The sequence below is a fragment of the Microtus oregoni genome, unplaced genomic scaffold (assembly GCF_018167655.1).
Source record: "Microtus oregoni isolate MIOR12 unplaced genomic scaffold, Mior012 000009F_ref0000495, whole genome shotgun sequence".
Classification (NCBI taxonomy): domain Eukaryota; kingdom Metazoa; phylum Chordata; class Mammalia; order Rodentia; family Cricetidae; genus Microtus; species Microtus oregoni.
Window position 1 is genome coordinate 11,374,808 of NW_024543068.1, and position 13,435 is coordinate 11,388,242.

General features: G+C 47.0%; 1 protein-coding gene across 1 annotated transcript in view; it reads right to left on the reverse strand.

The window, feature by feature from the left end:
* The window catches only part of Ift43 (intraflagellar transport 43), a 79,802-nt gene that overhangs the window by 40,588 nt on the left and 25,779 nt on the right, over positions 1-13,435 (reverse strand). Inside the window, exon 3 of the mRNA XM_041658435.1 lies at positions 8,852-8,916. Coding sequence (XP_041514369.1) covers positions 8,852-8,916 — 65 coding nt within the window. The remainder of the gene's footprint in view (positions 1-8,851; positions 8,917-13,435) is intronic.

A 13,435-nucleotide genomic window follows, 5' to 3' on the forward strand; every position in this document is an offset into this window, starting at 1 on the left:
TGCAGGTCATACCTCTCTAGCCTACAGGATCCCTGTGAGCATCCTAAAGCCTCCAGGAAACTTCCCAAGAGTCACGTGGCAGGTGCTTTCTTGGCCTGGGAAAATACTGTACCCGCCGGGCCTCTCTACCTCCCACTGAGATTAGGAAAGTCTGGGAAAAGCCAGCACTTTGAGATCCCGAACAGGAGAGCACAGACCAGTACCACTGCCTTTGAGTCACAGCAGCTAGGGGAAATATATTAACCAGTGTTTGTCTATGTGCACAAGCAGCTTGATGTGTGCACGCATGCGTTCGCGTATACACACAGGCAGACATTAAGTTTGTTGTGCCGGTGCATGCCTGCAATCCCATCACACAGGAGGCATAGGCCAGCCTTGTTATGTAGTGAATTCTTGGGCTAAAGAGTGAAATCCTGTCTCAACATAAAATGAAATAAAATAAAAGACATGAAGCTAACTTGCAAAGCCTCCACATATCCTCTTTTGCTTTCTCTCCTTTAGGAATTCTCAGCCTCCTTCAGCCTGGTTATACTTCAGTTTTAAGCCCACGCTTTTCTGCACAAATATGCAATAGGCCACCCCAGAAAACCAGACTGAGGCCCTATCTCCATGGCTTGCCTTCCCCAGCACCAGTTAGAGACATGGGAAGTATCCCCCTGCTGCAAGGCTGCGGGGCTGAGTGGGGAGGGGCAGCTTAGCCTCTGCCTTCACCTGCACCCTGTTCTGCCATTATCCACCGACCACTGTCACTCCTTCCAGCTCTATGGATGGATAGGGTGCTGGGGGCAGGGTGGAACGACCTGATGCGTCAATGCCCTTTCCCCACTTCCGTGAGGATCCTTGTCTTCCGCCTGTTATTTCAATGCATACAGTCTGGGTGTTGTTTAGTTTATCTTCGGGTCCTACCGAATATAACAGATACCTAGCAATAAAGGATGTAAGTAGATTAAAATTAATTAGTAGTAATTATGGGCTTGCTTATTCATGTCCTTGCTTTTGCAGAACCAGGCACCGACCCTGGGGTCCCGCTATGTGCCCAGCTTCTTTTGGCCTCTTTTGCAACTTGGAGGCAAGGCCTCACTAAGTTGTCCAGGCTGGCCTTGCAATCTTCCTGGCTCAGCTTCCCAAGTATTTGAAGTTATAGGCCCGAGTCGCCTAGCCTGGGTTGGCTGAAGCTTTTCTAAATTCATTCAACAAAAACCTCTTCCTCAACCATCTGTCAGTCTAGGAGGCTTTGAACACAAACTTAGAGGAAAAGAGAACTCACTCTTTGTGGGTGTTGGTCAAGAAAACTGTAGCAATTTCCACAAGAGACAAAACTTTCTAGACTGATGAGATATTCCTTATGTCCTAGGTGCTCTAAGGGAGGTGAAAGATTCCACCATTTGGGAAGCTCCTTAAATTCAAGGAGGAAACAACTCAACACCTTCAGGAAGTCCCTGAAACTGATCAGATTCATTCATCCATCCCGAAGCATATACAAGCTGCAAAGATGGAGACACTCAGACAAGCAGAGCTATCTGGACAACTACCTGAGCCACCTAGAAGAGGCTCGGTCCAGCCAAGTTGGCTGGAAGAGACACTCTCCAACCTGTGGACCTGCCTGAAGGCTATGCAGTGTGCTCCAGACTCCCAGCTTTCCTGAGTCACCCATGCTGGTGCAAGCACTGTTGACGTAGCTGTCTTTGAGTAATTCTTGTTCCGGTAAGTCCCCTCACCTTGTCACCTGTAAGAAATCCCAATCCAACACACTGGTTCACCAAGTTGTATTTGGGTGGTATCCTTACTCTGGTCGGTTGGTCACCAGTCAGTCCCCTAGCTTGGCTGAGTAGACACTTCTTTGTGTCTCCCAGGAATAGTGACACACAATAGAGTCTTACATAGAACAAAGAAATGTAAGGTGTATGCTAAAAAGTTGTGACAGTGTTTGGCTCTAAAGCCATCTTTTCTAAGCTTAGAGTATCTTAAAAGTTGACTGCAGAAGCCCTCCCCCCACCACACACACACACACACACACACACACACACACTAGGTCTTCCCTTCTCAGTCATCTGCCCCCCTGGTCTCACTCATCCTTCGACCCTTACAGTCATCTTACAGGTGACTAACCTGCTGGACATTCTTACAACCTTACCACAGGTTTAAAATTTTTATATAATAAAGATTAATGGCTGGGAGGCAGGAAAGTAAGGACAGGTTATATTTTTGGCAATCAAATCATCAATGACAAGTTCTTAACAGAAGAATTTTCCATAAGGAGTGAAAAAATTTTTAAAAAATCACCATGTGATAACACTTAATGAAACGATTTCCTTAAGCAACTCTGGCCAATGGATGCTGCACCTATTAAGAGTCTGATGGGATGGCAGGGTGGAGGGGAGGGCATATATGACTACTCCATTGACCATGGATTACTTAAAGTGGAGTAAGTGGGTACCGGTTCCCACCCTTTGGCCGTACCTTCCCATATCTGCACTGCCCACACCTGGGCCCCCACACTCCTGGGCCCCCCACACCCGGGCCCCCTCACTCCTGGCCCCCCACACCCAGGACTCCCCACACCTGGGCCCCCTCACTCCTGGGCCCCCCACACCCAGGACTCCCCACACCCGGGCCCCCTCACTCCCAGCCCTCAACCACAACAGTGCACATAGCTTGAAGTACCAGCTAGACCTAGCTATAACTCTTCCTTGGAACAGGACCATGGGGAAATAAAGAAACAATTTAAACACCACAACTCTGAGAGAAATGATCCAAATCAGAATACAGGATACTCTCAGGCTAAGTGTCTTACAGTCTGCTCTCCACCCAGCAAAAAAAAGCAAAAGACTTGGGGAAAGTGAGGGGTACAGCAAACCTGAGAAGCTAAGGGCAACAACTAAGCAAAGTGCAGACCTTGATTTGTCCTTTTTATAGCCCAACTCCACCAAGACATCTTTGCTGCAATGAAAATAACTGAATATGATCTGGGTATCAGATAACATTAAGGAATTGTTATTAATTTTGATAGGCATAGAATAGCATGGTGGTTAATAAAGGAAAACAGTCTTTATCAATTAACAAAAATGATCTCCAGCAGGAGGGAGGGAGTCAACAATCCTGTCAGGCTGCTCTCCTTGCTAGGGACTCGTATCCCCACGTACGTCTTCGTCAGATGAACTGTTTACCCGTACCTATGTCTAACCCAGCAATTTCCCATCTTTCAAGTCGCGGAGCAACTAAATGAAGCATCTGAGCGGCAAGCTGGGAGGGATGGAGAGGACTTCTCACAGGTGCAGTCAGCCTCAGGGCTTGGCCGCATCTAGGTCTGGTGTAGGCAAGGGCAGAAGATCGTAGCAGGTTGCATGCCCAGAGCCACGCATGGCACCCAGAAGGGAGCTCCAGCAAGCCTGCACCTGTGACACCTTCCTAACGAGCGGGCTGTGGTGGGGCTGGGCAGGCTGTGACACAGCTGGGATGCGAGGACACAGCCCATGTCTCTGGCTGTGCTCGGAGACCGCCGAGCCCTCCAGTCTGGTGAGTCTTTGCCTTTCACACTTCTGTAACCTAATAAGAATTAACTACTCGCCCCTAACAAGAAGGTAGAGACTCCAATATGCAATGACATAGAGGGAGAGGACAGAAGCCCTTTAGCATTCTTGGAACATCTATGCCATTAAAAGAGAGAGAGAGAGAGAGAGAGAGAGAGAGAGAGAAAGGAAGAGGAGGAGGAGGGAAGGGGGTAACCTCGGGACCAGCGTGCGGCAGTTCCCCCGCCATCTTGATGTCCTTGACACGTGCAGATGGTGTGGAAGTGGCTGGCACCAGAACAGCCCGCGAGGAGGAATGAGCGGCCAATGGAGATTTATGTGAGCAGAGCGAGATGGACAAGGTAAAATTGTCAGGAGGAGTTGTTGGAAAGTAAAATATATTGTGACAATTCCACTCCTGCCGTTCATCAATAAACTGACAGATCATTTAGTGTCAATTAGGAGTGATAGATGGACAAGTCCCCATGATCCTGGGCCAAAATTAATGGCTGGGAGGGAGAGGGTGATTGAAAATGACGGCTGACATTGAGAGCAAAGTCCTGAAAGTCCCCGAGGGGCCATTACTTGCCTCATTCCCTTGCAGATCAATGCAGGGACAAACCCAAAAACAGACACTTTGAGACAAAACTTAGTCAGAAGGCCTTCTCCTCCCCAGGTCGGCTTCCCTGCGCTCAACTCTTATCACCATGGCCATGCCGGGGACCCATCAACACTTTCAGTGTCCCCATTCAGACAACTTCAGGCACTGACTCCAAGATGGTGCCTTTGGCACAGCTACTACTTTCAGGCCAGAAGGGACAGATAATAATGTCAGGTCCTGAGCTATTCCTCAAGTCAGTCCTGCTCTTGGAGTGAGCCCGAGTTCTGGGACACGGTACCTCCCAGGGCCAAGGCCCACAGATGTTCTTCTCTGTCTTGGGAGTGTTTCACACGCTGAACAAAGGTACCATGGGCTCTTGTGTATGCTGGCCCTGAGCTCACTAGTCAGAGGCAAACAGTCCTCTTCTGTCCACAGAAGACAGGTAGCTGTCTGACACTGTCATTTGTCCCCCTTCACTGATGGAACCTACCTGAGTTTGTCATGGCCAGGAGCTGTCTGCACCCCATCCCCATATTATTATGATGAACCCTGAATCTCTAAGGTGATGATGGTGTCTGCAGGTGGCAATTGGACAGGGCTAGGGTCACAAGGATGGAGCACTCACAATGGGAGAGAGGAACAGAAGCAGACCTACCCAGAAAGAGCCCCTCATCAAGAACTATGTCATGCTGCCGCCTGACCTTAGACATCCTGTCCCCAGAAAGACCAGTGGAACTGTGCCCTGTCTGAGCTCCAGGCACCTGGCAATTCCTAAAAGCAGCCAGACTGTGTCAGAAGTGTGGTGCCACGCAGCCATTACTATCCCAGGAGCTTTGAAAGCAAGCGGACTGTTTTCCAGCACGAATTCTTTGACCAACTGCCTAAGGAGGAGGCTGTTTTCCTCCCAACACCAAATCTTTTTTTTTTTAATAAAATCCTTAGTCTATTCTATGTTTAAATGTGTATATATGGTTCTTTTTTTAAAAAAAAAATATTTATTTATTTATTATGTATACAGTATACAATATTCTGTCTGTATGTCTGCAGACCAGAACAGGGCAGCAGACCTCATTACAGATAGTTGTGAGCCACCATGTGGTTGCCGGGAATTGAACTCATGACCTTTGGAAGAGCAGGCAATGCTCTTAACCACTGAGCCATCTCTCCAGCCCCCCAACACCAAATCTTAAACCAAAACATTCTCACCGTCTCTGACAGAATCCAACTAGCTTGACCCACATCTACTCTGCAAGGTGGCCCCTGGCCTTGTCACTGTTTTCTGATATCACATGGCGAGCACCACCCACGCCATTGTGCTCCTTGGACGATTCCTGACTTATTGACTAGAGATGCCTGATATCCTCAATTAGAATCTAGCTCTCCTGGGCCAGGAAACACACCCTGCACTGTGGTACTCACTAGATCAGTCTGGTTCGTGCAAAAAACACTAGTAGACACTAAAGCTGTTAGGGAAAAAGTTGTGGAGAGCAGACTCCGTTCAGTGCCCTAAGGCAACCAAGACGATCACTATTCACTCTTGGAGAAAATCAGAACTTTCCAAGGGGAAGCTCTCTAGGTCCTCAACAAGGCTGAGAGGTCACACTCGGTACTGCCAGCACAGTCCTGTGCCTTCGTATGAAACATGAGAGGAAGTGTACAGTAACACCTGTCCTTGCCCCAAACCTTCAACGTGAATCTAATCATGACAAATTGGAGAAACTAAAGACAGTTTTCTGTGAGATGATTGGCCTGGATGCCTTAGATTCCACAGTAATGGGAGCTGTTATGGGTTAAGAAAGGAGAAGAAGCTGGGCCTGGTGGTGTCTACCTGGAATTGCAGCACTTGAGAGGCTGAGGCAAGAGGACGAATATGGGTTTGAGGCTAGGTTATAAAGACCTTGTCTCTTCCCCCCCCCCCCCAGAAAAGGGAGAGAGATAGAGAGAGGAGGGGAGGGAAGAGGGATAGAACTAGTTAGTATAATGTGTGGATTCTGATTGGATTCCAGGGCTAAGAAGACATCAAAGGGCAAATAGGGCCATTTAAATGTAAATGACGTATCCGATACTATTAAGTAACTGCAGTGACCCAGTGATCAAGATTCTGTGACTACAATGGAAGATGTGAGCTTTAGTATAAAGGGAGAAATGTCACAACATTTACAACTTACTTTGGAATGGTTCAGGAATAAAACAGAGGACGAGGGACATAGAAGGAGAAGCAATGGGAAGAAGGGACACAAAGGATTGCAAAGAAACATGTCCTGCTGTTGTTTTTACTCTGCTCTAGTGCTGGGGGCAAAACCTAGAGCCTTTACATGCTGGGCAAATTGTTTCACTGAGCTACATCCCTGGGCCAAGAAAATCTCTAAATGTGTTATTTTGAAGACAACTACTCAAAGAAATTCTAATTACAGGTAATGTCTACTCTAAGACTGTACATCTTCAAGACGCTGTAATTTTTGTGTGTGTCTTTGGGGGGTTTTTTGTTTGTTTTTGTTTCTCGAGACAGGGTTTGACTTGGAGCCTGTCCCAGAACTTGTTCTGTAGACCAGGTTGGTCTCGAACTCACAGAGATCCACCTGCCTCTGCCTCCCAAGTGCTGGGATTAAAGGCATGGGCCTCTATCACTTGCTCCATCACCAGGCTTTATATGTGTCTTAAATAACCTTGGCAAGTGGCCACCCCACTGGTGCAGTGAATAAAGTTCTGGTCTACCTTACATCTAAGACTTAATGCAAGGAATTAAAAACAACTTGATTTGTAATCACACCTTTATCAGGGAGCTCTGAGCAGAGAGAGCACTTCCCCTGACAACTTACACCCATCCCACTCCACTGAATCCATCTGTAAAATGGGACTAAAGACGAGGGCTAGGAAAATGTCCAACAGTTTTCTTCGTGTCAGACCAGCCTAGATTAACTGGATGAATCAAACTCGAGAATCCAGAAAACCCAGCTACAGCCAAACTTGTTCATCATGGAAGCCGCCCACCCCAGAACTAAAGAAAGCCAGAGGTTCATAGCAGGAGCTGCATGCAGGTGGCAGCCAGCACTCCTATTTTGTTGGTCTGTTTGGTGTTTTTTTTTTTTTTTTTCTTTTGGTTTTTCGAGACAAGGTTTCTCTGTAGGTTTTGAAGTCTGTCTTGGAACTAGCTCTTGTAGACCAAGCTGGCCTTGAACTCACAGAGATCCGCCTCTCTTTGCCTCCTGAGTGCTAGGATTAAAGGCGTGAGCCACCACCACAAGGCTTTATTTTATAATCTGGGAACTAAGAGAGGGCCATGCTATTACCAATCACCATAGTTTTAAGCATCAGTGTTAGAATTTTGCTGTTGTTTCCTGTGACATTGGGATCAAATTGGGGCACTGCACACACTACCATAAACTTAGCACCCGGCTGGGCAGGCCCCGAGAGCTTTTCCTGTGCTGTGTCTTCCAGCCTCTGCCCTATTACTGCTCTATTATAGGGCTAAATGACATCCCTAAGTGGACACGGCCACAGAAGTTAGTGCTACAATCCACACCCAGGTGTTTCTGAATCAGATGCCTATGGCTATGAGTGGATTCCTATGGGCAAAATTAGGGAGGACCAGCTGCCACGTGACAGTCAGGCGGAAGTGGGGAACTGTTCTTTTTGACTCAAGAGATGTCATTTGGAAACCTTCCCAGAGACATGGATACTATCATGGATGGCCCAAGAGGTCCATCTCCGTCTAGACTAAAAAACGCTCGTCACGCTGGGGACATAGCTCAGTTGGTGTTCTTTCATCTAGCAGTACACAAAGCGTCTCTGTGGTGTAACACAGAGCAGAGTCAGGATGTGAAACTAGGCATTCTGGTTCCAGGATCTGTGCCTCCCGATCACCATACTCTGCCATCACTCAACATGGAACCACAAGGCCTCTGGCATAAGGATGAATGGTTGGGGTGAGAAAGGGGTTGGCTATCACAACAGCACTGGTCTTGTTGCTTCAACCCCCGCACCACCCTGTCAGCACTGACATCAGAGGCTCAAGGATCCTGAACGCTTTGCTCAACCTTATCCAGCTGGGTGAGAACGGACCCAGCATCCACAGCCCCACACAACCAAAAGGGGATGTGACAGGCCTGTGGCACTGATTGCTCCTTCTAGGAGCTCCAAAGGAGAGGAGAGAATAAGACAATATTGAATTATCATGGACCAGTGTTCCCACCAGCTCCCAGCACCGGCTTATGATAAACATGAGATGCCAATGAGGTGGTGAGGGGACACCTGTCCCGTTCTTCATGAATGAATGATCTACGCCCAATGCAGACTGCATTCTGCTGCAGAGTTCATTCAAGAAACTAATGGGCAATTTCAGCAGGCTGGAGAGATGAAGAACGGAGCAGGGCCGGACTTTAAAAACGGCCAGTCAAGCAAGAGAGAAGTCATAAAGTATGGGATAAATCAGGGCCCACTGACACAGACCTCAGAAGAAGCAAGTCAGAGACAGCAACTACTGCCCATGGGTGGGAAGTGGGGTTTCGTGGAAAAGGGACATTAAGAGGTACAGGGATTGTTTCATGGGATGGGAGAAAAAATGTCCTAAAATTGACCGGGTAACAGGTGCAGAACTAAGAACAATTACGTTGTATACCTAAAAAGCATGTGAATTGCCTCAGTAAGGTTACAAAAATGACAAAACAGGCATGCCCCCCCCCGTCCCCATCTCCATAGCGCCCTACCCACCCCAACTTATCCCAGGGAGTGGTATACTCACTTTGACACCTTTATGGAGTCGTCGGCCCAGCCTCCCTGCCGTCGAGGTGGTTTTGGTGGGGGCGTCTGTGTGAGAGAAGCAGACGGCAGTCACTCAGCTTGTGCCTCCCAATACCACAGATCACCAGGTTCAGGTCACCTGAACCAAGTTAGCCCACTGAAGCACTTCCCCAATAAAAATATGAAAATAAATTCTAATTTCCTATGGAAATCATCCCATCATCCCTCCTGGTGGGTGTGGAGATGGGCACACTGTTCCTGACGGACAGCTGGCAGCGTCTACTGAAGACTTAAAATACTCAAGGTTTTGTTTTTTGTTTTTTTCAGGTCTGGAAAATAAACCCAGGGCCTCATTCATGCTAAGTACAAACTCTACCAGTGAGCTGCATTTCCAGCGTGTGCACGTGCGTGTGTACATGCATGTGTGTGTGTGTGTGTGTGTGTGTGTGTGTGTACATGTGGTGTGTGCATGTATGTGGGGGTAGAGGATATATTCACATGTCTGGAGGCCCAAAGCTCCACACTGACAGCTTTAGACAAGGTCTCTCACTGAACTGGGATTTCACTGATCAGGCTAGTCTGGCTGAGCAACGAGGTACAAGGCTCTACCTGTCTTTCCCTCCCTATGGTTATAGGACGGCGCTACCATGTCCAGCTTCTTATGTGGGTTCTGAGGACCTGATGTTTTACCTCCTGAGCCATCTCTCCAGCCTTCTTATGCCTGTTAAGGCAGTAATCCTTTTTTTTTTTCCTCTTTAAAGATTTCTTAACTTTTACTTTCTATGTGTGGGGATGTTCTTTCTGCCTGAATGTATATCTGTATACAACATGTGTGCAAGGCCTATCATGGCCAGAAGAGGGCATCAGATCCCCTGGAACTGGAGTTAACAGATGGTTATGAGCCACCACATGGGTGCTAGGGGGATAGAACCAGGTCTTCTGGAAGAGAAGCCTGCTGAGCCATCTCTCTAGCCTTAAGACAGCAATTCTAAACCCAGAAATTATCACAAGGACATAAACACAGACGAATATACGTCATTTCTGTGTAACCAACAATTGTCAACAACCAAAACAGACATCAATAAGAAACTAAATAAAAGGATATATACAAAATAATATGCAAATAATGTAAAACTATGTTATAAAAATATTAAAGTTCATATACATTAATTAAAAACATTTCAAAACAGCAGGAATAAGGATCTGATTTTGCAAACGGCCACAAATATTTTTACTTAGTTCATTAGCTCTATACACATAATAGGGACTCCCAACAAGGGCAATTTAAATTGCTCATCCCTGTGCTGTTACCAATTTTCTGACTTCTAATGGCCTATTTATATTACTTTTATAAGAATAAAAGTAATAAAATGAAGATTTAAGAGTAAGGTTTGCTTAGCGGACATAAACACGATGCTGGCCATTTGGCTAGGAAGCACTCCCCTAGAATGGGCACGGCCAGAAAGCCTACTGGACAAATTCTTAACCAGCATGGTGGAAATAAAGATACCACCCAATAGCAAGCTTCTAAAATACCTGAGCCAGTGAAACAACCCAGAACGCGTCCTATTTTGAATTACACAGCATTCTTCCAGGAATGTTTTTTTGAAATCTCAGTTTTCTTTTTCCAGGAACGTCATAAAATTCTAGCTGTGGCTCTCAGTCTGGAGAGGCATTCTGACAAATGGGCTGTGACAGGGGTCAGCAAACTTCTACGAAGGACTAGGAGGCAAGTATCTCTTTCATGGGACACACAGTCTCTGGTGTGATCACTGAACTCTGACATTGTAGAGAAAAACAGTTCTGATACTAAGGCAAACGGTATAGCTGACTTTCAAAAAGAAAACAGTCTAAATCCAGGCCGCGTGCCAACTGTAAGGGGAAGGATGTGGTTTGCTGACCCCTGGACTGAAATGTCATGTCACTGTGCCCTCCTTTCTGAAGTCTAATAGGACTGTTTGGTGCAAATACCTCTCAATATGCCTGCATGCCTAATGCTTTTGATGTTTTGTTGTTGTTTTGGTTTTTTTCAAGCCAGGTTTTTTGTTTTTCGTTTTTCTGTGTAGCCCTGGCTATCCTGGAATTTGCTCTGTAGGCCAGGCTTGTTGGCGGAGCTTTCTGTTCCTCCTGGTCCCGCAGCCATTCAGTCCCAAAGAAACACACAAAGGCCTACATTAGGTGGAGGCTGCTAGTTTGTTCCCCAGATGCTCTGACCCAAAATAATCACACAGAAATTTGTATTAATTACAATATTGTTTGGCCAATAGCTTAAGCATACTTCTGGCTAACTCTTACATCTTAAATTAACCCATTTTTATTAATCTGTGTATCACCACATGAGTGTGGCTTACCAGCAAGGTCTCAGCACATCTGTCTCTGGTGGTGGCTATGTGGCGTCTCTGACTCTGTCTACTCTCTCTATATATCTTTTCCAGCCTGGCTATATTCTGTTAAGCCATTGGCTGAAAGCAGTTTCTTTATTCATTAACCAATAAAAGCAACACATATACAGAAGGACTTCCCACACCACAGGCTAGCCTCAAACTCACAGAGATTCACCTGTGATTAAAGGTGTGCACCATTATCACCCAGCCTGTTTCTGTTATTTGTTTGTTTGTTTTTAACATGGTGATCAGTTTTCTTTTCTACCAGCTTAGCAGTGTCCCTGCCTGGCAAACAAGTGTCCCATTTACATACAGGGTCTTTCTGTGGTAGGAGCCAGGATCTGCTGGAAATGACTGAGAAGGATCCAAGCCATGGAATAAAACACCCACACCTCACTGAGCCGCTTTCCACATTAGAGGCCGGCAACAGAGCCAGAGGGAGCCCCTGCAGACCGACCCCACCTAAAGGCATCTTAAATACAGACGCGGAGGTGGCACAGGGAGACCCAACCATGTACTAAGGGGCTACGCCCTTGCCGCTCAGTCCACCTAACGCACTGAAAGAAGCAGCCATGTATCCCATGCCCTGCTTTCCCTTAGACACAGCTGGTTGAATCCCAGTGTACTGGACCCAGGCAGAAGTAAGTAGAGCCAGGTCCGATGACGCATGCCCCTAATCCTAGCACTCAAGAGGCTGAAGCAGGAGGATTCCAAGTTTGAGGCTAGCCTGAATGACACAGTGAGACAAACAACCACAAAGAATCAACTTGATTTCTTGCCCCAGGAATCCAGGCTTGAGCTGCAGAGGTAAGGGGGCTTCTTCAGACAGCACAGAGTGGGCAGGGCCTCTCTAAATAGGCAGAGGGACCCAAGTGATATGCAGAATCAAAGGACCTTGTCTTGTCTCCTGCCATGCATAAGACAGTGTGTTGAAGGCACAAACGTTTGAACTGAACTGACCCATACTGAGCCCCCTTGAGATGTTTTAAACCGATTTATGGCCAGGCAAGGCAGAGCATGTTTATAATGTCAGCACTTGGGAGGCTGAGCCATGAATTCAAGGCCAGCCTGGGCTACACAGAGAGACACTATCTCAAAATGGGGGTGGGGTAGGCTAGAAAAACGGTCCAGTGACTAAGAATGCTTGCTATTCTAATCATAAGGACTAGAATTCAAATCCCAGCACCCAAATAACAATCAAGGCATCTCGGGCACACATCTAACCCCATCTCTGCAGACAGTGGAGATGCAGAGATCACTGAGGCCGGCCAGCTTTCAGCCCAGCCAGGAAAACTCCAGCTTCAGGCTTGGGAGAAGTCCCTGCCTCAAAAGAAACAGGTAGGGAGTGATGGAGAAGGACACCTGGTGCCCTATTCGGGCCTTCACGCATGTGCACAGGTTCACACCCACACATGCTCATGCATGCATGCACATAAATCTCTTAAATCGAGAAAAGCCTACCTACTGGAGGATAGCCCTGTTTTCCCTGAGACGATGCAGTGTGGACATTAATTGGTTGCCGTGTTTTGTTTGGCCTCACAATTTCTTTTGTTTGTTTTCAATTTATGATACCATCTAAGAATTGGAAGATTTCCACACTACAAGTCAGTTTCCAGCTGTCTTGACAAACTGGAATATCCGGTAATACTCAGGCTGAGCAGGAGCATCCCCGGGGCCAGGGGACACACGTGGCCGGTCCCTCACCTGTCCTCACCTCTGGCTTCTTCCTGCTAATGTTCCTTCTGTTGCTACTCTACTGTGGCACTGTTTTTATCCCTGGTACAGAATTCTCTGTTCTGCTGCTACTTACCAGAAATGAGGAGAGGGAGGCTATGCAGTTTCTGAGAAAAAACAGGCAGTGTGATCTTTTCTGGCGTGTCCAGTGGGCAGAATGAACACACTTTGACGTAACCATTAATTAGTTCAGTGGTTCTCAACTTGTAGGTTGCAACCACTTTGGGGGGTCTAATGATCCTTTCATGGGGATCCCATTTCAGGCAACCTGCATATCGAATATTTACATTAGGATTCATAACAGTAGAAAAATGACAGTTATTTTACGGTTGGGGGGGTCACCGCAACATAAAGAACTGTACTAAAGGTCCGTGGCACCAGGAAGGTTGAGAACCATGGCCTAATCTAACTGCACTCCCTGAGGCTGGTACAGCCGACACCTGGGTGTGTGGTCTCCAAACATTTCT